Source organism: Hyla sarda, chromosome 12, assembly GCF_029499605.1.
Source record: "Hyla sarda isolate aHylSar1 chromosome 12, aHylSar1.hap1, whole genome shotgun sequence".
NCBI lineage: Eukaryota > Metazoa > Chordata > Amphibia > Anura > Hylidae > Hyla > Hyla sarda.
In genome coordinates, this window is record NC_079200.1 from 31,282,151 (window position 1) to 31,305,670 (window position 23,520).

The 23,520-nt window shown below is 42.1% G+C and overlaps 1 protein-coding gene across 3 annotated transcripts; it reads left to right on the forward strand.

Moving 5' to 3' along the window:
• The first annotated feature begins 791 nt into the window (after window positions 1–791).
• On the forward strand, window positions 792–13,500 carry HOXB1 (homeobox B1). Of its 3 annotated transcripts, none has more exons than XM_056548110.1 (4): window positions 792–867; window positions 8,411–8,518; window positions 10,077–10,897; window positions 12,719–13,500. In XM_056548110.1, exons 3-4 carry the CDS (start codon window positions 10,288–10,290, stop codon window positions 13,030–13,032), a joined length of 924 nt encoding a protein of 307 aa, XP_056404085.1. In that variant the 5' UTR covers window positions 792–867; window positions 8,411–8,518; window positions 10,077–10,287; the 3' UTR covers window positions 13,033–13,500. The 3 variants fall into 3 exon arrangements, with proteins under 3 accessions (XP_056404085.1, XP_056404086.1, XP_056404087.1); XM_056548112.1 differs by lacking the exon at window positions 792–867 and adding an exon at window positions 5,653–5,739; XM_056548111.1 differs by lacking the exon at window positions 8,411–8,518.
• Window positions 13,501–23,520: the final 10,020 nt, after the last annotated feature.

The window sequence follows — 23,520 nt, forward strand, 5'->3', positions numbered from 1 at the left end:
TACCTCGCTTGGTTACAATCACATGACAACAGGTCTTAAAGGCATAACACATTTTATGTACATTATATGGTATAACATAGGCAAGGGAGTAGATAAAACACAAGTGCAGGGGGGGGGGGGGCAGGGGTCTGATGGACAGGGCAGCTAATATACAGGGGTCCAACTCCTTTACTGAGCCACCACAGATGCATAAGGTGCTCAAAAATCTCCTGGTAGACGGATGCATTGACCCTGGATTTAACCTCTTAAGGACCAAGGGCGTACAGGTACGCCCTTGGTCCTGCTCTCCTGATATAACGCGGGGTTACACAGTAACCCCGCGTCATATCGCGGCGGGCCCGGCGTCATAGTGAAGCCGGGACCGCCTCTAATAGCGCGCAGCGCCGATCGCGGCGCCGCGCTATTAACCCTTTAGCCGCGCGCTCAGAGCTGAGCCGCGCGGCTAAAAGTGAAACCGAAAGTTCCCGGCTAGCTCAGTCGGGCTGTTAGGGATAGCCGCGGCTAATCGCGGCATCCCGAACAGCTGACAGGACAGCGGGAGGGCCCCTACCTGCCTCCTCGCTGTCCGATCGCCGAATGACTGCTCAGTGCCTGAGATCCAGGCCAAGTTGCCCATAGCAACCAATCAGATCGCTTCTTTCATTTTTAACAAGGCCTCTGCAAAATGAAAGAAGTGATCTGATTGGTTGCTATGGGCAACTGGGCAACTTTTCCTCTGCACAGGTTCTGATAAATCTCCCCTTATGTCTGTACCATTTATCCTTGCAGAAGCTGGACTTTTGCTAGAGGGTACAAGGTCCCAGTGCGAGGAGCGGTTGGCCCAGCAGGTCAGATGGTTCCAGTGCATGGCACCAGTGGGTCATGCAGGTAAGTGCAATCAGCAGTCTCAGACATAAACAAGAGGGCCAGAACCGTCTGTCATTTTCATAGAAAAAATTGCATTATTATTTACTTAAATATGACGGAAAAGCTAACAAGCGCAGAACATATGAACATAGCTATTGATTTACAGTAACTATTGTAATGTAATGTTGCTTTGAAAAAAAGAATTCATATTTTTCTTATCCTGGGTAAAGCCACATATGGCAAAACCAATGTGGATTTTTCATACAGAATTTTCATGTGGAAAATATTCAACATTTACAGAAGTAATAGTTACCTCAATAAGATTTCCAAAGTCTTAAAGGGGTACTCCGCCCCTAGACATCTTATCCCTTATCCAAAGGATAGGGGATAAGATGTCAGATCGCCGGGGTCCCGCTGCTGGGGACCCCGGGGATCGCTGCTGCGGCACCCCGCTATCATTACTGCGCAGAGCGAGATCGCTCTGCACGTAATGACGGGCAATACAGGGGCCGGAGCATCGTTACATCATGGCTCCGCCCCCTCGTGATGTCACGGCCCACCCCCGTCAATGCAAGTCTATGGGAGGGGGCGTGGTGGTCATAACGCCCCCTGCCATAGACTTGCATTAAGGTGACGGGCCGTGATGTCATGAGGGGCGGAGCCATGACGTCACTCTGCTCCGTCCCCTGTATCGCCCGTCATTACACACAGAGCGAACTCGCTCTGTGCAGTAATGATGGCGGGGTGCAGCAGCGGGGATCCCCGGGGTCCCCAGCAGCGGGACCGCGGCGATCTGACATCTTATCCCCTATCCTTTGGATAGGGGATAAGATGCCAGGGGGGGAGTACCCCTTTAAGCACATGCTACAGAAAAAAGAACTGCACAAAATATGTGCAGAAATTGGCCTATGGTGCAGATTTTAAATCCAGAATTCTGCTGAAATTCAAAGCCCCATTGACTTCAATGGGATTCTGCTGCAGAATTCTGCAAAATTAAAGACAGGTCTTTACATTTTACGGAATTTGGGATTTCTGTGGTGGAAACCCCACAGCGGAATCCCATTAAAGCCAATGGACAGTAAATTTCAGCACAGAATTCTTTAGTGTAATTCAGCACAGAAATTACGGCATGTGTACATGGCCTGAGGGTATGTTCACATGGCAAAATGTCTGTGCGCAATTCTGCCACAATATTCCACACAGACATTCCATTTCAATGGGATTCTGCTGCACTGTTCACACAGTGGAATTTCCAGATTCTGGTGTCTGCAGAAAGAATAGACATGTCTTTTCTTTCTTCGGATTTCGCTCAGAAATGCATTCACATCTATGAGACGTCCTAGTGCCCATCGGATTAGTTAAATGTGCAGAATGTCCGCCATGTTTTCAAGGTGGACATTCCACACATTTTATGCTGTGTGAACATACCCTAAGAGTGAAAAGAATCTCAGGACTCATGATTGTGACTCACTGTGAGTCACTTTCTAAATTGCCTTAAAGCCTACCTGTCAGATCCCACAAAAAAAACAAAACAAAAAAAACTGTTATATGTTACTACCTGATCAAGTACATGTGATTTTTATGTCTCTATCACCTATATTTCACCCAAAAAATACCATATTACAGCTGCTCAATGTCTTTCTCATCTTTCTAGAGGGAGGGGGCATGTCCCTCTCTTGCCTGTACTGTGATGACTCCTCCCCATCCCTCACTCTACTGACTCACTGCTCTCAGAAGCCTTGCAGACCTGCTCTGTAAGGCCCCATTTGTCCGTTGTAAGTTCTCTTTTCCCTCTGGCGCTGCAAAAAAAAAAAAATGTGCCGGAGGGAAAATGAAGCCAGAACTGATCCTATTCATTTGAATGGGACCGTTCACTATCATCCGGCATCTCAGTTTAGACGCTGGATGATTGGACTCGCCGGACCGGCACAAACAGAGGAACGCATCTTGCTGTGTTTCCCATCCGGCGATTATAAACAATGGACACCGGATGATGCACATCTGATGCCAACTGATGCACTTCTGGCATCAGTTGTGGCAATTTTCACCCAGATTCGCCGGAGCCGGACGATGGATATATGTAAATCTAGCCTTACATTTTCCTCTCTAGATTTATGCTGTACACACACACAACACACACAATGATGGGAGCTTGCCTGGACACTACCACCAAAGACAATATGGTGAGTGTATAACCTACTTCTTCCTAAATTAGTGCAATGGTTTAGTGCTTACATTTTCTATCTGTTGCCATGTCATTCATGTGTATCATCCTTTGCCAATCCTGTGATGCTGGGACTTGTAGTTTTGCAACAGCTGGAGGCACATGATTGGTAAAACTCTGTGTTACAGCAGTGTTGCTGCAGGCTGAGTTCCTCCTGCAGCCTTGTCAATCAGTCAACTTGTATCCATGACCCTTGGACACACTCCTGCTGCTGTGGGACTCAGTGTCCCAGGAGGTATGGGGACCCCTAGTGGTGGGATTTTTAAAGGCAGCTTTCTTTAATAAAATGTTAATTTTTTTAAAGAAGTATATTAGAACAACTATTGTTTTGCCAAGATGTACAACATATAAAAAGTTTTTATATCTGACAGTGCCCATTTAAAGGGGTTATCCAGGCAAAACCTTTTTTTATATATATCAACTGGCTCCGGAAAGTTAAACAGATTTGTAAATTACTTATATTAAAAAATCTTAATCCTTCCAATAGTTATTAGCTTCTGAAGTTTTCTGTCTAACTGCTCAATGATGATGTGACATCCCGGGAGCTGTGCATGATGGGAGAATATCCCCATAGGAACTGCACAGCTCCCGGGACGTGAGTCATCAGAGAGCAGTTAGACAGAAAACAACAACTGAACTTCAGAAGCTAATAACTATTGGAAGGATTAAGATTTTTTAATAGAAGTAATCTACAAATCTGTTTAACTTTCCGGAGCCAGTTGATATATAAAAAAAAGTTTTGGCCTGGAATACCCCTTTAAATGTGTGATTAAACACCATGGATGAAGCTAAATCATAAGTGCCGAGATTCTTTTAACTCTTTGATTTACTTTGTCTACAACCACCACGTGTACATGAGTGCTGACCCAAACTCTATTACAGGTGAAACTCAAAAAATTTAAATATCATGCAAAAGTTTACTGTATTTCATTAATGCAACTTAAAAGGAAAGGAAGCATGAAGTGCTCCAAAATCTCCTGGTAGACGGATGTGTTGACCCTGGACTTAATGAAGCTGTCACGTATGGGCAGGAAAGGAGTGCACACTATTCTCACCCACTCCCCTATCCCTGCCTACTTACATACCTGCCCTAGGTGACAGGTCCGTAACCACGGTGACAGTCCCTCCCTAGACAAGTGAGGGACGTAATTGTCAAAATAATAAAATACAATAATACAGACTCAGGTCAAGGATCAGAGGGCAGAGCCAAAGAGAAAAAATGCCATATATAACAGATACAGTAGAAAGCTAGCTAGGAGTCCAAACTGAGCTCTATAGCAGGCAGTGATTGGAAGTAGACCGCTAGATTAAATAGGCCCAGACCAGGTGCTCTCATCAAGGTCAGCTGACCAGTCCAGACAGCTGGGCATAGCCCAAGGCAAAACAAAACAGAGTGAGAGCTGTCCGAACCGTTTAAACCGACGGCTCCTGACCGAAGCACAGCGGACCAACACCAGCAGATGACATGGCTCCCCAAATCATAGTAATTGGGGGTGGGGGGGGGGGGGGGGGGGGGGCTTTGGGGTTTTTGTGAGCTGTAAGCCATAATCATTCCAATTATGGAAAATCATGGCTTTAACTATCTTGCTTTGCATGTAATGAGTCTCTCTCATTAGTTTCACCTTTTAAGTTGCATTACTGAAATAAATGAACTTTGCACAATATTCTTATTTTTTTCAATTTCACCTGTAAATCCCTAACTGTGACTGAAATACATTTAACCTTGTTATCTCTCATATATTACCATATTCATCCCTAAATTTACAGCATTTGGTGCAGATTTGCTGCTGCAGAATTCACTGCAAAAATACTGCAGATTTCCTGCTATAAAAATTCCACAGCATTTTTGCAGCATATAGCCATATTTTTAGGTTATGTTCAAATGGAAGAATATTTGCAGACTGTCTGCCCAGAAAACACTGGGGGACATTCTGCAAATAGCGGGTGGTGGCATGCGCCGGTGCTTGGACTGATCACAAATGAGCCTCTGTGTAGACGGCAATGCATTTCCGAATTGATTTTGTTGAAAAAATTTACATATCAATTCTTTTAGCAATGCCTGAAAACGGGATTTCAGCGGCAAAAGTGTCCGCTACCAAAATTCTGCCATGTGCAGTGCAGCAGAATCCCATTGAAAGCAATGGGACTCTACTGCAACGGAATTTCGGAGTGGAATTATTCTGCCGGATTCCAATCAGCCTAAGAGCCCATCCACACTGCTGGAACACTGCTGCTCTTTTCAAATCCACACAGAATTGGAACTTAATTGGTGTGTAATTGCAGTGGAAAATCTGCTGCAGAAATTAAGGGCAGAATTCTGTCTCTGGACAAAAAAAAGTACTGTCCCTTTTGGACCCTTATCAGACCAGACAGTACTAGCAAGAGAAGAGAGTGCTGGCAGATACCTAGAGAGACAACAGAGATGGCGGGGGTTATACAACAAAATGTCACTAAATGTTGAGACCCTGATATCTGAGGTAACTTTTACTTTTTGTTTATTGTTTTACTCATTAATGCTTGTTTCATGTATGTTTTTTGCTTTGCATGCCTATATTGAACAGTCCCCTCATTTATTCAGCAGTGCCAGTTCCATTGAAGTGAATGGAGTCAAGTTGTAATACCACACACAACCTGGAGACAGACAGGGAGTGGTCTTTAAAAGAAATAAGGTCTGTTTTTCGACTCCTGGACAACCCCTTTAAATGGATATACAAGTCCCATCGACTTCTATGGGATTCTGCTGTTGAATTCCACCCAAACTTGAACGTGGATGTCTGTTCTGCCATCAATATTCCACTGCTAAAATTCAGCAGTGTGCACAGAGCAGCAGACTCCCATTGAAAACAATGGGACTCTGCTGTAAGTGAAATTCTGCAGCTGATTTTCGCTGGCTGAAATTCAGTGTGCGGAAACCAGGCCCTAAAAAAGCAAGTATTCCTATACTGCCTCTATGGAAAACCATAATCATGTTGGCACGTGTAAAACCCAAAAAGCATGACAGATAGGATATACTATACTATTTTTATAACAAAAATGTGCTTGAAAACCATAAAGAAATGCAAAAAACACTTTTTTTATATCCTAAAATAAATAGAAACTCTACAAGTACATTACATACAAATTACATATTTACTTGTTTAACACAATTTGTGCTAAAAAGACACAATGTCAGACTGAACGTAGCCTGCAACAATGTAAAAAGCCTGTGACAGATCCCATTCATTTCACAATGGTCAGATTTTTTTTAACCACAGGATCAAAAACAAATCCCAGAATGCATCAATTGTATTGTGTAGATAGAGACTGCCTCTCCTGCTCCCCGAAAAATACAAAAACAAAACTGTAAAACAACAACTAATGTTCATTACCCAAAAAAGTTAAAACGAAGAATTTGGTTGTAAATAGAGCAGAATAAAAATCTTCATTATTACAAACTCTGCTAATAGTTTTTTTGGATTTTTTTTTATTTTTTATAAGAGGATACAGTGGACCCTCAATTTACAATGGCCTCAACATACAATAGTTTCAACATACAATGTTATTTTCTGGACCATTGTAACTTGAAACCAGATTCAACATACAATGCTATGGAATCTACGAAACGTGTCAATGGCCGGAAGAACCGACCAATCAGAATGGATATTTCACTGATAAAACCCCTGTATTACTGAAGCGTATGCACTGACTGGTGTCTGGTAGCGCCCCCTACAGTACAGGGAGGTATTACATGTTCGGTACTCTTTACTTGTGCCAGAGTTAGCTGCTCCTTTGGGCATCAGGTAAGGGCGGCTCCATTTTCCTTTTTTTTTTTTTTAGGACATTGCGTGTTCTGTACAGGACCCTGAAGAAGCTACTGTCTAGAGATGAGCGAACTTACAGTAAATTCAATTCGTCACGAACTTCTCGGCTCGGCAGTTTATGACTTTTCCTGCATAAATTAGTTCAGCTTCCAGGTGCTCCTGTGGGCTGGAAAAGGTGGATACAGTCCTAGGAGACTCTTTCCTAGGAATGTATCCACCTTTTCCAGCCCACCGGAGCACCTGAAAGTTGAACTAATTTATGCAGGAAAAGCCATCAACTGCCGAGCCGAGAAGTTTGTGACAAATCGAATTTACTGTAAGTTCGCTCATCTCTACTCCTGTCCTCTACATAGACCAGTGTTTCCCAATGAGGGTGCCTCCAGCTGTTGCAAAAGTACAACTCCCAGCATTCCCGGACAGCCGAAGGCTGTTCGGGCATGCTGGGAGTTGTAGTTTTGCAACAGCTGGAGGACCCTGGTTGGGAAACACTGAAATAGACAGTGATTTACAGCTCCCAGCAGATCTTTATTACTTTTATATGTAAGGATTTGCATTATGTATATTAGTTATCTACTTATTTATCTTTAATCATCACTTTTTCCTATTTTTGGATGACATTTTGGGGGCTTCAGGACCAATTACCAGGTTTCCATAGAGTTATGGTCTCAACATACAATGGTTTCAACATACAATGGTCGTCAAAGAACCGATTAATATTGTAACTTGAGGGACTACTGTATAAATATAGTTTTAGGTATAGAAGACCTCAGGGTGCATATTCATTTTGGACATTGGGGGGTTGTACACTAATGTCTATGGGATTGTTACATTATCCGTTTTAATCTGTTACAGTCCGTTATTAATAACTGATGTCATTTTGTGACGGGAGAATGAACCCAAGAAATAGTACATGCACTATTTCTCCCGTTACTATCTTCCGTCACATAATAACGTCCGTTATTAATAACGGACTGTAACGGATTAAAACGGATAATGTAACAATCCCATAGACTATAATGGGATTATCGAACGGACGTTTAATGGCCGATTTTCAGGGTTTTCATAACGGGAAACATCAAACGGATGTTTAAAACGGATGAATTGCTGATCTACTTTTTCTAGCCAAAAACCGTACCCCTCCATATAGCGCCTGATTCGGCTGCCTGTATATTAGAGGTGATAGAATATATAGAATATCTCATAAATGGAAAATAACACCCAGCTATTAAACACATGAGCTGCGGTCGTTTGCTTCAGTTAAAAGGAATTTGACACCATAAATAAAATGCATGGAAGGTAAGCACAGGGGTCCTAGGGGATCCATACCACACAGTCCAACAAATTGTTCATTAAAAGAGATGTAGGTGGAATAGAGAGCTGGTAAAGACTGTTCTATGAACTCCTGTCCCCAGACTCAGAGAGTTGCTGCAGCTCCTTGACAAGTATTACAAATGAGGGTGGGCGTCATATTGTTAGGTGCCCTTGTCTCTGATGTTGTAACAAGTAAATAAATGTTGCTTACCTAACTGTTTCCTTTTAGTAAGAGAAATGAGTGGGAGAGACTTCTTCCCCAATCTTATCTCCTCAACAAAGACTCTGGAGGAGAGGAGACACTTCACCACCGCCAGCCCAGTGAGGGGACACCAGGGTAATTCATGATGAAGGATTATCTACAAATTGTTGGTTTTTAGTAACCAGACTGGTGGGTTTGTGTGTGAAAGACCTTGCTGGATTTATGGATTCTAAACACACCCGTGACTATGTCTTAGCAGCTGGAAGGAGATCTTATTGTGCTTCTGCCACCAGGACATTGAACAATGTGAACACTGTACTAGTTATTTATTTTTACTATTATTATTTGTTACATTGTATCGCAGCTGTAAAGCAACCGCCACATGTACTAGTTATTTATTTCTACTATTATTATTTGGTACATTGTATCGCAGCTGTAAAGCAACAGTCACATGTACTAGTTATTTATTTTTACTATTATTATTTGTAACATTGTATCACAGTTGTGATGTAACAGTCACATGTACTAGTTATTAATTTGTACTATTATTTGTTACATTGTATTGCAGCTGTGATGTAACAGTCACATGTACTAGTTATTTATTTTTACTATTATTATTATTTGTTACATTGTATTGCAGCTGTAATGTAACAGTCACATGTACTAGTTATTTATTTGTACTATTATTATTTGGTACATTGTATCGCAGCTGTGATGTAACAGTCACATGTACTAGTTAATTTTTACTACTATTATTATTTGTTACATTGTATCGCAGCTGTGATGTAACATTCACATGTACTATTTATTTATTTTTACTACTGTTATTATTTGTTACATTGTATTGCAGCTGTAATGTAACAGTCACATGTACTAGTTATTTATTTTTACTACTGTTATTATTTGTTACATTGTATTGCAGCTGTAATGTAACAGCCACATGTACTAGTTATTCATTTTTACTATTATTTGTTACATTGTATTGCAGCTGTGATGTAACAGTCACATGTACTAGTTATTTATTTTTACTACTATTATTATTTGTTACATTGTATTGCAGCTGTGATGTAACAGCCACATGTACTAGTTATTTATTTTTACTACTATTATTATTTGGTACATTGTATTGCAGCTGTGATGTAACAATCACATGTACTAGTTATTTATTTTTACTATTATGTGTTACATTGTATCGCAGCTGTAATGTAACAATCACATGTACTAGTTATTTATTTTTACTACTATTATTATTTGTTACATTGTATCGCAGCTGTGATGTAACAGCCACATGTACTAGTTATTTATTTTTACTATTATTTGTTACATTGTATCGCAGCTGTAATGTAACAGTCACATGTACTAGTTATTTATTTTTACTACTATTATTATTTGTTACATTGTATCGCAGCTGTGATGTAACAGTCACATGATACTGAGTTCACATAATGCAAAGGAAAACCAATTTTAAAGATGCCAGATGGAGCTCTAGAGAAAAGAGAAAGGTCTTTCCATGAAGACAATCTTCTCTTTTTTTCTTCCTCCTTTTCCTTGAGGTCTTTTAACACTTTAAAAGTCCTGAATAATTCCAAGTTTTCCTTTGGAGGCTCTGAAGAAAGATTCTGACGCTAACTTGTCGTTATCAGATTGATGGGCCGGGTTTGATTGAAGTTTCTTTGTCATGCAAATGTCACAGGCCATGATGGATGGGTTCAGATATCTGACAAGCTTCAGGAGGTCTTCAGCTATTGGTCCCCAGAGAATCACGTGTCCTCTCTGTGAGAGACAGAGGGTTTGAAGCCTGGAAATCCATGGATGGAAGTTTACAGCTTTGACATACTACCTAAAGGTTGTAGGGCAAGGAGGATTCCCCCGAAAACAGGTTGACCCTCCTCCATCCCTGGCAGATGGACAATACCAGAATGGGCTCCTTTTTGGACTATGCCATTTGTAACCGTGGCACTAGTGCCTACTCACCCAGAGGATACCACCATCTAGACCAAGGGACACCATCCTTTCCAGCATGCCCCAGCACCAGTGACATTTATAATGGTGACGGCCACTTTGTAGTCGGGGGAACTGGTGCAATTCCCAACCAGATCCAGCAGCAGAACCATGGCTACCATCATCACCACCACCACCACCACCCCCCAAGCACCAGTCTCGCCTATGCCAACTCAATACCCAACTACACTTCACAGACTTGCAGCCAGGGTTATGGGCACCAAGTCTATGTCACCCAAGAAGCAGAAGGAGCTTATTTTCAGCAACAGCCTTATTCTGCCACCACAGCTCCCAACAATGGATCTATGTCAGAAGGATATTGTGGAACTGTGCCAGGCCCTGTCCCTTACCATCAACACTCCTATGGGCAAGAGCACCAAGCCTTGTTACACAGCTACCACAACCATTCCCCTCTACTGCACGATGAGAAAGAAGTGCCCTGCCAACCAGAACTGGTAGCAACCAATCCTACTTTTGACTGGATGAAAGTGAAGCGGAATCCACCAAAGACCAGTAAGTAGCACTCAGCAATGAGTTATTGCCGACTACAGGCCTCAAGTTCACTGGGTATTTGTAGACGTGGGCGCAGATCATTAGTATCTCATCCATCTTATGTGAAGGCTCACATCAGTGCCCACCATGCTTTTACCTACAATAAATACATCATCAGACCCCAGTGAGGTAGTAGTCCATTCTGTCCCCGTTGATTGTCTCCATTTAATACATATTTTATGTGTTCAGACCTATTGTTTAACCTAACAATGATTAATGGACCAAGTGGGCAGAACAAGAAAAGCAAGCACGTGTAGTTACAGTCTAGCAATGCCATGCTCCTCTGTTCTCGGAATCCTAACCTCCTTAAAGGGGACCTGTCATCAACAAAAAAACTTCTTATAAAATGTAGATAATACCATTATGTGTATATTTGTAATATAAATTGGTTAAAAATTGTGTATATTTTTGGGTGAAAAAATGCAGCTATTGCCTGTGTGTCTCTATGAGGAGTCCAAATACAGGAAGTGAGGGTGGGACAAGCAGACTCCTGGCTTGTCAATCATCCTGATGTATGAGCCTGGAGCATGCTATAGAGCAGTGGTCTTCAACCTGCGAACCTACAGATGTTGCAAAACTACAACTCCCAGCATGCCCACACAGCCAACGGCTGTCCGGGCATGCTGGGAGTTGTAGTTTTGCAACATAGGCTGTCCGGGCATACTGGGAGTTGTAGTTTTGCAACATAGGCTGTCCGGGCATACTGGGAGTTGTAGTTTTGCAACATCTGGAGGTCTGCAGGTTGGAGACCACTGCTATAGAGCCTCAGTGTACACTGTCCTGCTTGTCCACCCTCACTTCCTGTATTTGGACTCCTCACAGAGACACACAGGCAATAGCTGAATGGACAAAAATATACACTTTTTTTTTTTAACCAATGTATATTACAAATATACATATAATGGTATTATCTACATTACATAAAAAGTTTTTGTTGACGACAGGTCCACTTTAAGTTGTAGTAAATGTACTTGATACATTTTAAAGTGGTCTCCAACCTGCGGACCTCCAGATGTTGCTAAACTACAATTCCCAGCATGCCCGGACATCCGCATGTGTGTTTCTTTAAGTAGTAGTAAATGTACTTGATACATTTGACAGTGGTCTCCAACCTGCGGACCTCCAGATGTTGCAAAACTACAATTCCCAGCATGCCCAGACATCCGCATGTGTGTTTCTTTAAGTAGTAGTAAATGTACTTGATACATTTTACAGTGGTCTCCAACCTGCAGACCTCCAGATGTTGCAAAACTACAACTCCCAGCATGCCCAGACAGCCAACAGCTTTACTATTTACTAATACTAATAAATAAAACTAATACTAATAAATTACTACTACTTAAAGAAACACACATGCGGCTGTCCGGGCATGCTGGGAATTGTAGTTTTGCAACATCTGGAGGTCCGCAGGTTGGAGACCACTGTCAAGTGTATCCAGTACATTTACTACTAAAAGAAACACACATGCGGCTGTCCGGGCATGCCGGGAATTGTAGTTTTGCAACATCTGGAGGTCCATAGGTTGGAGACCACTGTAAAATGTATCAAGTACATTTACTACTACTTAAAGAAACACACATGTGGCTTTCTGGGCATGCTGGGAATTGTAGTTTTGCAACATCTGGAGGTCCGCAGGTTGGAGACCACTGCATTATTCATATAGAAAATAGAATGTTAAATACATCTTGTATCTAATTACATTATCATTATTATCATAATATTATTATTATTATTATCATAATATTATTATTATTTAGCATGTTATTTTATTAACTTCCACAGCCAAACCAGCAGACTATGGGTTAAATTCTCAGCAGAACACCATGAGAACCAACTTCACCACCAAGCAGCTGACAGAGCTGGAGAAGGAGTTCCACTTTAACAAGTACCTGACCCGGGCCAGACGGGTGGAGATCGCTGCCACTTTGGAACTGAACGAAACGCAGGTCAAAATCTGGTTTCAGAACCGGAGGATGAAACAGAAGAAAAGAGAGAAGGAAGGTGTCACCTCCGGCACCTTGAAGGAGTCTCTAAAGGAAAGTAGTGAGACCTCAGACCTCTCCACCTCGCCCGACACCTCACCCAACTCTGCATAGACAATTCATGGACATACTTTCCAGGGAACCTTAATTTTACAAAAAAAAAAAAATAATAATAATTAAAAGATGTAAATAGTTTATTTTCGTGGACAAAAATTCTTCTTATTTATATATGGAATACAGTTTACAAGCGAATTTTTACCCCACTGAAGAAAAAAGGGAGCTGGCCAGCTTCTCTCAGGGAAACCCCCAAAATTTTTAGGGGAGCTGCACTTTCAGGCATCTCCATTTTTAACTAGCTGATTTATAGTCCTATTTATGCCCATAGCGGTAATTGTCATGTCTTCTGTGTGTTTTTTAATGCTGTGGATCATTATTTCCAGTGAATTACATGCGATTGTGTTTAGTAGGACACACAAGGACCCCTTTTGCCTATAACAAAAAAAAAATAACTAGTTTGCACTATAGTTTAAACGAATAATAAGAAAATGCAGAATTGGTGCCTGTGAAGAGATGAATTACAGTCTGAACATATATATATATATATATATATATATATATATATATATATATATGTATGTATATATATGTGTATATATATATATATATATATATATATATATATATATAGCATTATATCTCTGCTATGACATAGGACAGAGGTCTCCAACCTGCGGACCTCCAGATGTTGCAAAACTACAACTCCCAGCATGCCCGGACAGCCAACGGCTGTCCGGGCATGCTGGGAGTTGTAGTTTTGCAACATCTGGGGGTCCGCAGGTTGAAGACCACTGACATAGGATTTCCCAGTATAGGGTATCTGCGAATTGTAATGGTGTTTGCTGTCGGCCGATGGTTCTAACAATGTCTTAAAGAAATTAGCTTTTTCTGTCGATGTAACAAGATGCGTTTGTGCTTTGCCTATTTTTTATTTTTTTTGCAATTCAGCTACAGATGTTGTTTTTTTTATGGTTTGTCTCTAGAAATAAAATCTACCTCACATTAGACACAATGGTTTATTTGTTTAATGGCATCGGCAGATAAGATGCACAGATAAGATTGAAGGCTGGATTATAAGACAAGATGTCACTTCTCTACTTTATTTTATTGCTTTGTATTGTTATTGTTCACAATCACCGATGACTTGAGCCTTATTTACTCTATAGCAGTGTTTCCCAACAAGGGTGCCTCCAGCTGTTGCAAAACTACAACTCCCAGCATGCCCGGACAGCCTTTGGCTGTCCGGGCATGCTGGAAGTTGTAGTTTTGCAACAGCTGGAGGCACCTTGGTTGGGAAACATTGCTCTATAGCTCTATAACCATACTGGATTCTATGCGACAAATAAGCAACAATTACACTGGATACATTGTAGCTGCAAGAAGAAACTCCTGTGACTGTCTGATCCTAAACACAACAAAGGTCAAACAGGGTTATAATTTAAAAGTGAAAAGATTTGCAAAAGGCAACTCTCTGGACATGTATTTCTTTTCCTTTATTCACACCCTAGAAACAGGATGGGCACTGTAGGTGCTCCCAAACATCAAACACACTTTAATCTTTGTAGTTGTGTTTTTTTTAATTTTTTTAATTTTTTTACTGGGCTGTTTAAATATCTAGAAACTCTAGCCCCATACAGATCCAGGTTTTAGGCTTCCTTCACATATTATTTTTTTCCCCTGAAAAAAATTAAATAAAAATAATGACACAAACTACTGCACTTTTTGTTGTTCTCCATGATGCACTTTTTGTTATTCCCCAATGCTGAAGTCACTGACTCAAAAAAAAAAAAAAAAAAAAGTAAATAATAGGGGAAAATGCCACAAAAAAAAAAAAAAAAAAAAAAATGCATTGTAGGTATAGCCCTTTAGATTTATCTACTGACTCCCCATTAACATCTGGGTACTGTGTTTTTTTTGCAGAAAAAAACAAAAACAAAAAAAAAAGCGTAATGTGTCACCAGTGGTGTTGTTTCTCAGAAAAAATGGCACCCAAAGGCTACGTTTCCACACAACTTATTTTTTGCCATTTTTTTTTACAATAAAAAAAAATAAAAAATGAGTTGTAGAATAGGTGTTCTTTGTTTTTTTTTTTTGTTTTTTTTTTTACCTGCATTTTCTTCATCATGTGACTCAATGTTTTATAAGGAAAAATTAGGGGAAAAAATGGCAATTCAAAATTAACATTGTTATTTTTGTGGCAATTATGGAAGGAAAAACACCACTATTTCCTGGGGGGGTGGACGGAACCACCATACTCTCAACATGCAAAATTAAAAAAAAAACTAGCCCTAAGCCTAAAAACACCCTCAAGGGGGAAAAAATTACCAAAAAAATAAATAAAAAAAAACGCACCGGAATGATTCCACGTGGCAATTTTTGGGAAAACTGGTACTGCAGTTTTTGAGCCAAAGCCAGAAGTGGATCCATGAGTAAGTAAAAGTATAAGTCCTTTATATTTCCTATCCCTTTTTACCTACACTTCTGGCTTTGGCTCAAAAACCTGAAGAAAACCGGGCAAGTGGAAATCCAGTCTAAGGCTATGATCAGATGGTGGAATGTCTGCGTGGAAAATGTTTGTGCGGACATTCTCCCGAAAGCAGAGATCTACTCACTTAGGCTAGGATTCCACTTGGTTTTTTGTGCTGCGTTTTTTGGGATTAAAAAAAGCCTGAAAAAAAAACGCCTGAAAAAACGCCAGTGCAACATCCTGCGTCTGGTGTTTTTGGGGCGTTTTTGCAAAAAGCAAAAAAAAAAAAAAACCAAGTGGAATTCCAGCCTTAGGCCGCTCAGAAATGCGTTATCTCATGTCTATTCTTTCTGCAGACCCCAGAATCGGGATTTCTGTGGCAAAAACTTCTGCTGTGGAAATTCCGCCGCATGCACAGTGCTGCCGAATCCCATTGAAATCAAGAAGATTCTGCTGCAGCGGAATGTCTATGCAGCATTCATATACGGAATTCCGCATGGAAAACCCATCATGTGAACATGGCCTAAGGGTGCGTTCACATGCTAGTAACTAGAAGTAGGTTTCATGCTGCGGGAAATCCACTGCGAGTTACGCTACTGTTTATTTGAACTGGCAAACTGCAAATCCGACACTATTGCGCACTATCCGTAGACCCGTTCAAATGAATAGTAGTGTAACTCGCAGGGGATTTCCCGCAGCCCGCTGCTAGTTACTAGCGTGTGAACACACCCTTAGGCCATGTTCACACAGTTGATAATGTGCGGAAAACATGGGCGGACATTCCGTCTGTTAGGACCGCTTGGATATGCGTTGTCTCATAGATGGCAACGCATTTACAAACAGATTCTGCAGTAAGAATAGACATGTCTATTCTTTCTCCAAGCCCTGGAATCGGGATTTCCTAAAGGGTGAAAAAACTATCGCCATGTGGGTATGGAGTTTCATATTCCCCATTGACTAAAAATCCACATTCGCTTTACAGTATTTTTTTGCAACCAGATGTTAGCCGGGAGTCAATAGGAAAAAAATAAAACGCCATATACCACTTCTTTGGTATATTTTCACTCTCCATTGGCGGTTTTTGGTTCAGTGGCCATTATACTTTGATCCTGTGATTCAAGGATTTCTGTTAAAGAATGTGAGGAAAAAATATAGAAGAAAAATGCACACACTCATTACAGATTTTATTCAATGTGTTTATTCAATCTATAGAGCACTTCGGAAAACTCAAACACTCAAGAGGGAAAAAACACCAGAAACCATGGAGTTGTCGATGACGTTTTTATGGTGTTTTATTCATTTTTCTTTTTTTTAAGAAAAATCCCTTGTGTGAAACCACCCTAAGGTTATAAGGTTACGTTCACACATATGCATATTTTGCTGCAGATTTTGTGCAGTTGATTTTACTACCCATTGAAGCCAATGGGAAGAAAAATCAGCTGTTGAAAATCTGCAGCAAAGTGTGTATGTGTGAACGTACCCTTAAGCTATGCTCACACCAAGGATATTGGTCAGGATTTTACTCAGTATCTGGTCAGGAAATCCGTCATCAGTGTCACCTGCACTAACCTGTCGGTACAGACAGATAGTGCAGGTGACACTGATGACAACGGTACTTACCTTGTCCCATTCCATAGCGGGGATCTCCGGTAACCTTGGCTCCAGCTCCGGGCACCAGACTTGGGGCACGGGCGGAGTTTAGTGACGTCACGGCTACTGCGAGACCCAGCAGAGAGCGGTGGCTTGGGGCAAGAGTGGAGTTTAGTGACATCACCGCTGTTGCTTTCTGCTGGGTACCGCTGCTAGAGAACAGCAGCGGTGACATCAGTAAGCTCCGCCTGTGGCCCAAGCCGGGTGTCCGGAGCTGGAGCTAATGGCCAAGATTTCAGGAGATCCCGCCACGGAACAGGACAAGGTGAGTACTGTTGTCATCAGGGTCACCTGCACTATCTGTCGGTACCGACAGGTTAGTGCAGGTGACACTGGTGACAGATTTGCTTTAAGGCTAAACCATAACCATAAGGGTACATTCACACAAGCGAATCCGCAGCGTACTCTACGCTTCGGATCCGCCACTGAATGACCCTCTGTATTCTGCCTTCACATGTGCCTGCTAATGGGGGGTATTGCCGCTACGTGCAGACACACTAAAACGATGTGCGAGTTGCCGCGCATGCGCAGTGTACCCGCACACATTGCGGCCGCTCTCCCTGCTCAATGAGCTAGGCTGAGAGCTGTCACGATGTGCGAGTATACTGTGCATGTGCGCCGCGATTCGCACATCGCACTGTGTCTGCTCATAGCGGCGTATTGCTGCTCTGAGCAGGCAGATGTAAAGGCAGAATACAGACTACAGAGTCCTTCAGCGGCTGATCCGCAGCGAAATAAGCTGCGAAAATCGGTTCATCTGAACGTACCTGAAGGCTAGGTTTCCACAAAGTTTTAATTTTTTCTGGCATTTTTTTTTTTTTTAGAAAACTGCTACTGCAATTTTTGAGCCAAAGCCAGAAGTGTATTCAAAAGTAATGGGAACTATATTGTAAGGACTTAGGCTAGGTTTCTGATTATTTTTTGTGCGTGTTTTTCCCAAAAAATGCCATCCTTGTTTTTTTAAAATTTTTGTTACCCAACAATTTTTTTTAAAAACATCAAAGGGGCCAAAATTGCAATTTCCACTCAAAGGCAAAAAACGCCCAAAAATAAGTAGAAACGTAGCCTTATACCTTATGCCAATCCAAACGATAGGGGATAAGATGTCTGATCATGGGGGTCCTGACGCTGGGGACCCCCTCGATCTCAGATGCAACATGACTGGTGATGTGTGGCGGAGGCTTGTGACCATCACAGCCACGGCCCTGCTCGTGATGTCACGGCCACGCCCCCTCAATGTAAGTCTATGGGAGGGGATGTCCGTCACGCCCCTCCCATAGACTTGCATTGAGGGGGAGTGGCCGTGATGTCATGAGCTTCCGGCGATGCACCCGATGCTTTAAACGAACGCCGGGTGCAGCAGGGAGATCACGGGAGTCCCCAGTGGTGGGATCCCCGCCTCTAGACATCTTATCCCCAATCCAAAGCATAGGGGATAAGATGTCTGATCGCAGGGGTCCCGACGCTGGGGACCCCCTCGATCTCGGATGCAGCACCCCAGACATCCGGTGCACGGAGCAAACTTCGCTCTGTGTGGGATGACTGGCGATGCGGGGCGGAGGCTCGTGACATCACAGCCATGGCCCTGCTCATGACATCACGGCCTCGCCCCCTCAATGTAAGTCTATGGGAGGGGGCGTGACGTCCTTCACGCCCCCTCCCATAGACTTGTATTGAGGGGGAGTGGCCGTGACGTCACGAGCGGCGCCGTGATGTCATGAGCTTCCGGCGCTGCACCCGACGCTCTAAACGAACGCTGGATGCAGCAGGGAGATCACGGGAGTCCCCAGTGGTGGGACCCCCGCGATCAGACATCTAATCCCCTATCCTTTCAATAGGGGATAAGATGTCTAGGGGCCGAGTACCCCTTTAACTACATGTATATACATATATTTATCTATACACATCTCACTCTCTCCATACATGTACATAAATGCACATATATACTATACTACAATGCTTTGCCTTGTTTTATAAACGTATGTAATTATGCATACAACCCTTCCAAACCCTATTGAAAAAGGTGTCCTGACTATGACCTTTCTACGGTCCTTCTTGCCCATCTCATTTTGGTTCAGGTACTCTTAGGATTTAGAGACAACAGAAACGTCCTTTCTCTTTTTCAGGCCCACCTTGTTCTGAGTTTACTCGACCCTGACAGCTTTATTTTAGCCCAGTTTTCCATGGACTACTTCAATATTTACACAAGTTGATGACTTGTCCCAGGATCTCCTCCGGCAGCCCTGTCCTGCAGACTCCTACCCCCAGGCCTAAGTTCACCTAAAGTTCAGCTGGAAATCAAAGCAGCAGAGGCCATACTGGATGTCCCAGGACAGACCTTGGATGGACAGCAACTTAAGGTCATGTTAAGGTCTCCTAGCCCCTTCTGGGTCCCAAGTGATCATCCTCTCAACACTGTACAGTTGCCCTGTATTTTTTGGTGAGATAGCTGTCTTTTTAAGTAAAGAGAAACCCCATTGCTGTTTCTAGACTGGGATTTAAAAATTCCAATTATTTATTCCACAGTTCGCTCCTGTTCACATCATCACTTATGTCAAGGAACATGTTTGGGGGTATATACGTTATAAGCTATAAGTTTACAATGGCTTTCAAAATTTTACCCCATTCGTAAAATCTCAAAGTTTGCAAAAGCCAGAAATTATTACTTTAAATGAAATGATCAAATAATTATCTTTGAAAAAAATCAATACTTTCATCTCCAACTATTACTGGCTTGCAGTCCCTTGCCATTCTGGTTGCCAATTTATTAGGTAACCTGAGGAAATATTACCCAATATGCTTCTGTGATGTCCCAGTAAAGGACATGGTGCTGTACTACCCTTAGGCCCTGTCATGTTGAGACCCTCAGTGACCTGGGGGTTCCCCTGCAAGGTCTCTCCCTGTTGTTCCACAATGTTGTGTATATTGCTTTAATGCCTAGACAGTATCCTTATTTATAGGTAGTACAGAGGACCTGTGGGAGGTCTCAAGGACCTGTGTAAGTCTGTCACATGTCACATAAGTCTGTTATGTTATACAGTCACATGATTTGTTGTCACATGTTCTCCCAGAGAGCACCAGCTTAACCTATGACCCGCAGCTTGACCAATGGGCTTTAGTCCAGCTCCCCCCCCCCCCCCACACTATATAAAGGGGCAGCCATTACTATTTTTCGCAAATTCCATCTGCTACTGAGCACAGAAAGTACAGACATTTCAGTGCAATTGATCAGCATCTGGAGGACCCCAAAAGCTACAGTCATTCCAGTAAGTCTCAAGTCTATGTCTGCTGTCACTGAAACTAGTCAAGTCCTGCATATAGTCAAGTCAAGTCCAGTCTCAAGTCAAGTTAATTACAAGTATAATTGGTCCCAGCAAGCTGCAAGGTCCTTCTGGGTCCTGGCCACCTCTCTGGGAAATCTGGCCTTAGCTGTAAAGATAATACCATCTGTCTTTTACTCAGTAAAGCCTCCGTTTGACCATAACTGGTTATGGACTCTCATTTCACTACTAGCAACTAGGATAGCGGAGAAGCCGGGCGTGTTCCAAAACCCTACAACCACACTGGCGTCACGAACACTAGGGGTTAATACCATCTTGCCCCCTGGGATTAATACCATCTGATCCCACAACTCACACCGCTACACCCATGGTCACGCCATACACCCGTGGGTCACCACACTTCAAATGCCTTGAAGCATGGTGGGCATGATGGGCAGTTTTCTACAGTCAAGCTGGTCAAATTTTTACAGACCACATGTCAGTACTATTGAGTTCCTGTACTCTTGTATAATGAATGTGAAGGGTATGGCATGGCAATGCAATGCCAAATAGAGTGGTAGACTTCCTTGTATAAGATTTCTTTAAAACCCCTTAAGGACCGGGGGTTTTTCCGTTTTTGCATTTTCGTTTTTTGCTCCTTGCCTTTAAAAAATCATAACTCTTTCAATTTTGCACCTAAAAATCCATATGATGGCTTATTTTTTGCGCCACCAATTCTACTTTGTAATGACGTCAGTCATTTTGCCCAAAAATCTACGGTGAAACGAAAAAAAAAATCATTGTGCGACAAAATTGAAAAAAAAAACGCCATTTTGTAAATTTTGGGGGCTTCCGTTTCTACGTAGTACCTTTTTCGGTAAAAATTACACCTTATCTTTATTCTGTAGGTCCATACGATTAAAATGATACCCTACTTATATAGGTTTGATTTTGTCGGACTTCTGGAAAAAATCATAACTACATGCAGGAAAATTAATACGTTTAAAATTGTCATCTTCTGACCCCTATAACTTTTTTTTTTCCATGTATGGGGCGGTATGAGGGCTCATTTTTTGCGCCCTGACCTGAAGTTTTTAACGGTACCATTTTTGCATTGATAGGACTTATTCATTTTTAAATTATATAAAAAGTGACCAAAAATGCACTATTTTGGACTTTGGAATTTTTTTGCGCGCACGCCATTGACCGTGCGGTTTAATTAATGATATATTTTTATAATTCGGACATTTCCGCAAGCGGTGATACCATATATGTTTATTTTTATTTTTATTTACACTGTGTTTTTTTTTTATTGGAAAAGGGGGGTGATTCAAACTTTTAATAGGGGAGGAGTTAAATGATCTTTATTCACTTTTTTTTTCCACTTTTTTTTTGCAGTGTTATAGGTCCCATAGGGACCTATAACACTGCACACACTGATCTTCTATGCTGATCACTGGTTTCTCATAAGAAACCAGTGATCAACGATTCTGCCGCATGACTGCACATGCCGGGATCTCAGGCACTGAGCAGTCATTCGGCGATCGGACAGCGAGGAGGCAGGTAGGGGCCCTCCCGCTGTCCTGTCAACTGTTCGGGATGCCGCGATTAGCCGCGGCTATCCCGAACAGCCCAACTGAGCTAGCCGGCCACTTTCACTTTCACTTTTAGCCGCACGGCTCAGCTCTGAGCGCGCGGCTAAAGGGTTAATAGCGCGCGGCGCCGCAATCGTCGCTGTGCGCTATTAGAGGTGGGTCCCGGCTTCACTATGACGCCGGGCCCGCCGTGATATGACGCGGGGTTACTGTGTAACCCCGCGTTATATCAGGAGAGCAGGACCAAGGGCGTACCTGTACGCCCTTGGTCCTTAAGGGGTTAAGGGTATGGTCACATGTGCCGTATGTTGCTGTGTATTTGCTACTGCGTGTTTCCCTACCCATTGAAGTCAATAGGTAGAAAAATCAGCTGCGTATTTTGCTACCCATTAAATTTAATGGGTAAGAAAATTCTCAGCAGCAAATACGCAGCAAAATACGGCACGTGTGACTGTACCCTTAAAGGGATACTCTGGGGGAATTTTTTTTTCCAAATCAACTGGTTCCAGAAAGTTAAACAGATTTGTAAACTACTTCTATAAAAAAAAATCTTAATACTTCCAGTACTTATCAGCTGCTGTATGCTCCACAGGAAGTTGAGTGGTTCTTTCCAGTCTGACCACAGGGCTCTCTGCTGCCACCTCTGACCATGTCAGGAACTGTCCAGAGCAGGAGAAGTTTGCTATGGGGATTTGCTCCTACTCTTCACAGTTCCTGACATGGACAGAGGTGTCAGCAGAGAGCACTGTGGTCAGACTGAAAATAACTACTCAACTTCCTGTGAAGCATACAGCAGCTGATAAGCTGATAAGTACTGGAAGGGATACAATTTTGTTAATAGAAGTAATTTACAAATCTGTTTAACTTACTGGCACCAGTTAATCTGGAACAAAAAAATGTTTTTCACAGGAGAGGGGTTCATGCTGTTTTTATTGGTGTCTGTTTGACATATGCATCTGAAAATCTACCAGATATGCAATAGTGTTAAGAATCCTCACAACGCCAGCATAGGCTGTTTACATGACAGAATTTCTGAGCAGAATTCTGGGGGAATATTCTGTTCGGAAATTCCACTGCAGCAGAGTCTCATTGATATTAATGGGAATCTGCTGCCCTGTGCACACAGCGGAAAAATGAAGAAACATCTGCCCCAGAAATCCTGATTCTGGTGTCTGCAGAAAGAATAAGCGTGTCTATTCTTTATGTGGATTCTGTTCAGAAATGCATTGCTGTCTATGAGACAGCCATATTTCCGAGTGGTCCTAGCGCCTGCTGGAAGATTCATATGTACGGAATGTCCACACGCAAATTTTTTTTTGGCCATGTGAACATGGCCACTAGATTACGTTTAGTAGACCCAAGAGAAAGAGCATGTATACAGGACTACAAGTATATATTTATCTATGTGCTTTATTATAAAATTTTAACCAGAACAAGGAAATTTGGTCCAAGAGAACACCACTACCATAATAGACTACAAATGATGAGATGCCTTCTGAGAAATGTTGGAAAAGATGAACTGTGCCTGATCCAACAGCAACAGAGGGTTAGTAAATATTGATATACAATTGAT

What these genes read in the sequence shown, in the direction of transcription:
- HOXB1 (XM_056548110.1), top strand. Translation starts at nt 10,288, where the DNA reads ATGGACAATACCAGAATGGGCTCCTTTTTGGACTATGCCATTTGTAAC. An exon ending in GCGGAATCCACCAAAGACCA is followed by an intron (nt 10,898 to 12,718) that starts GTAAGTAGCACT and finishes TAACTTCCACAG; the next exon opens with CCAAACCAGCAGACTATGGG.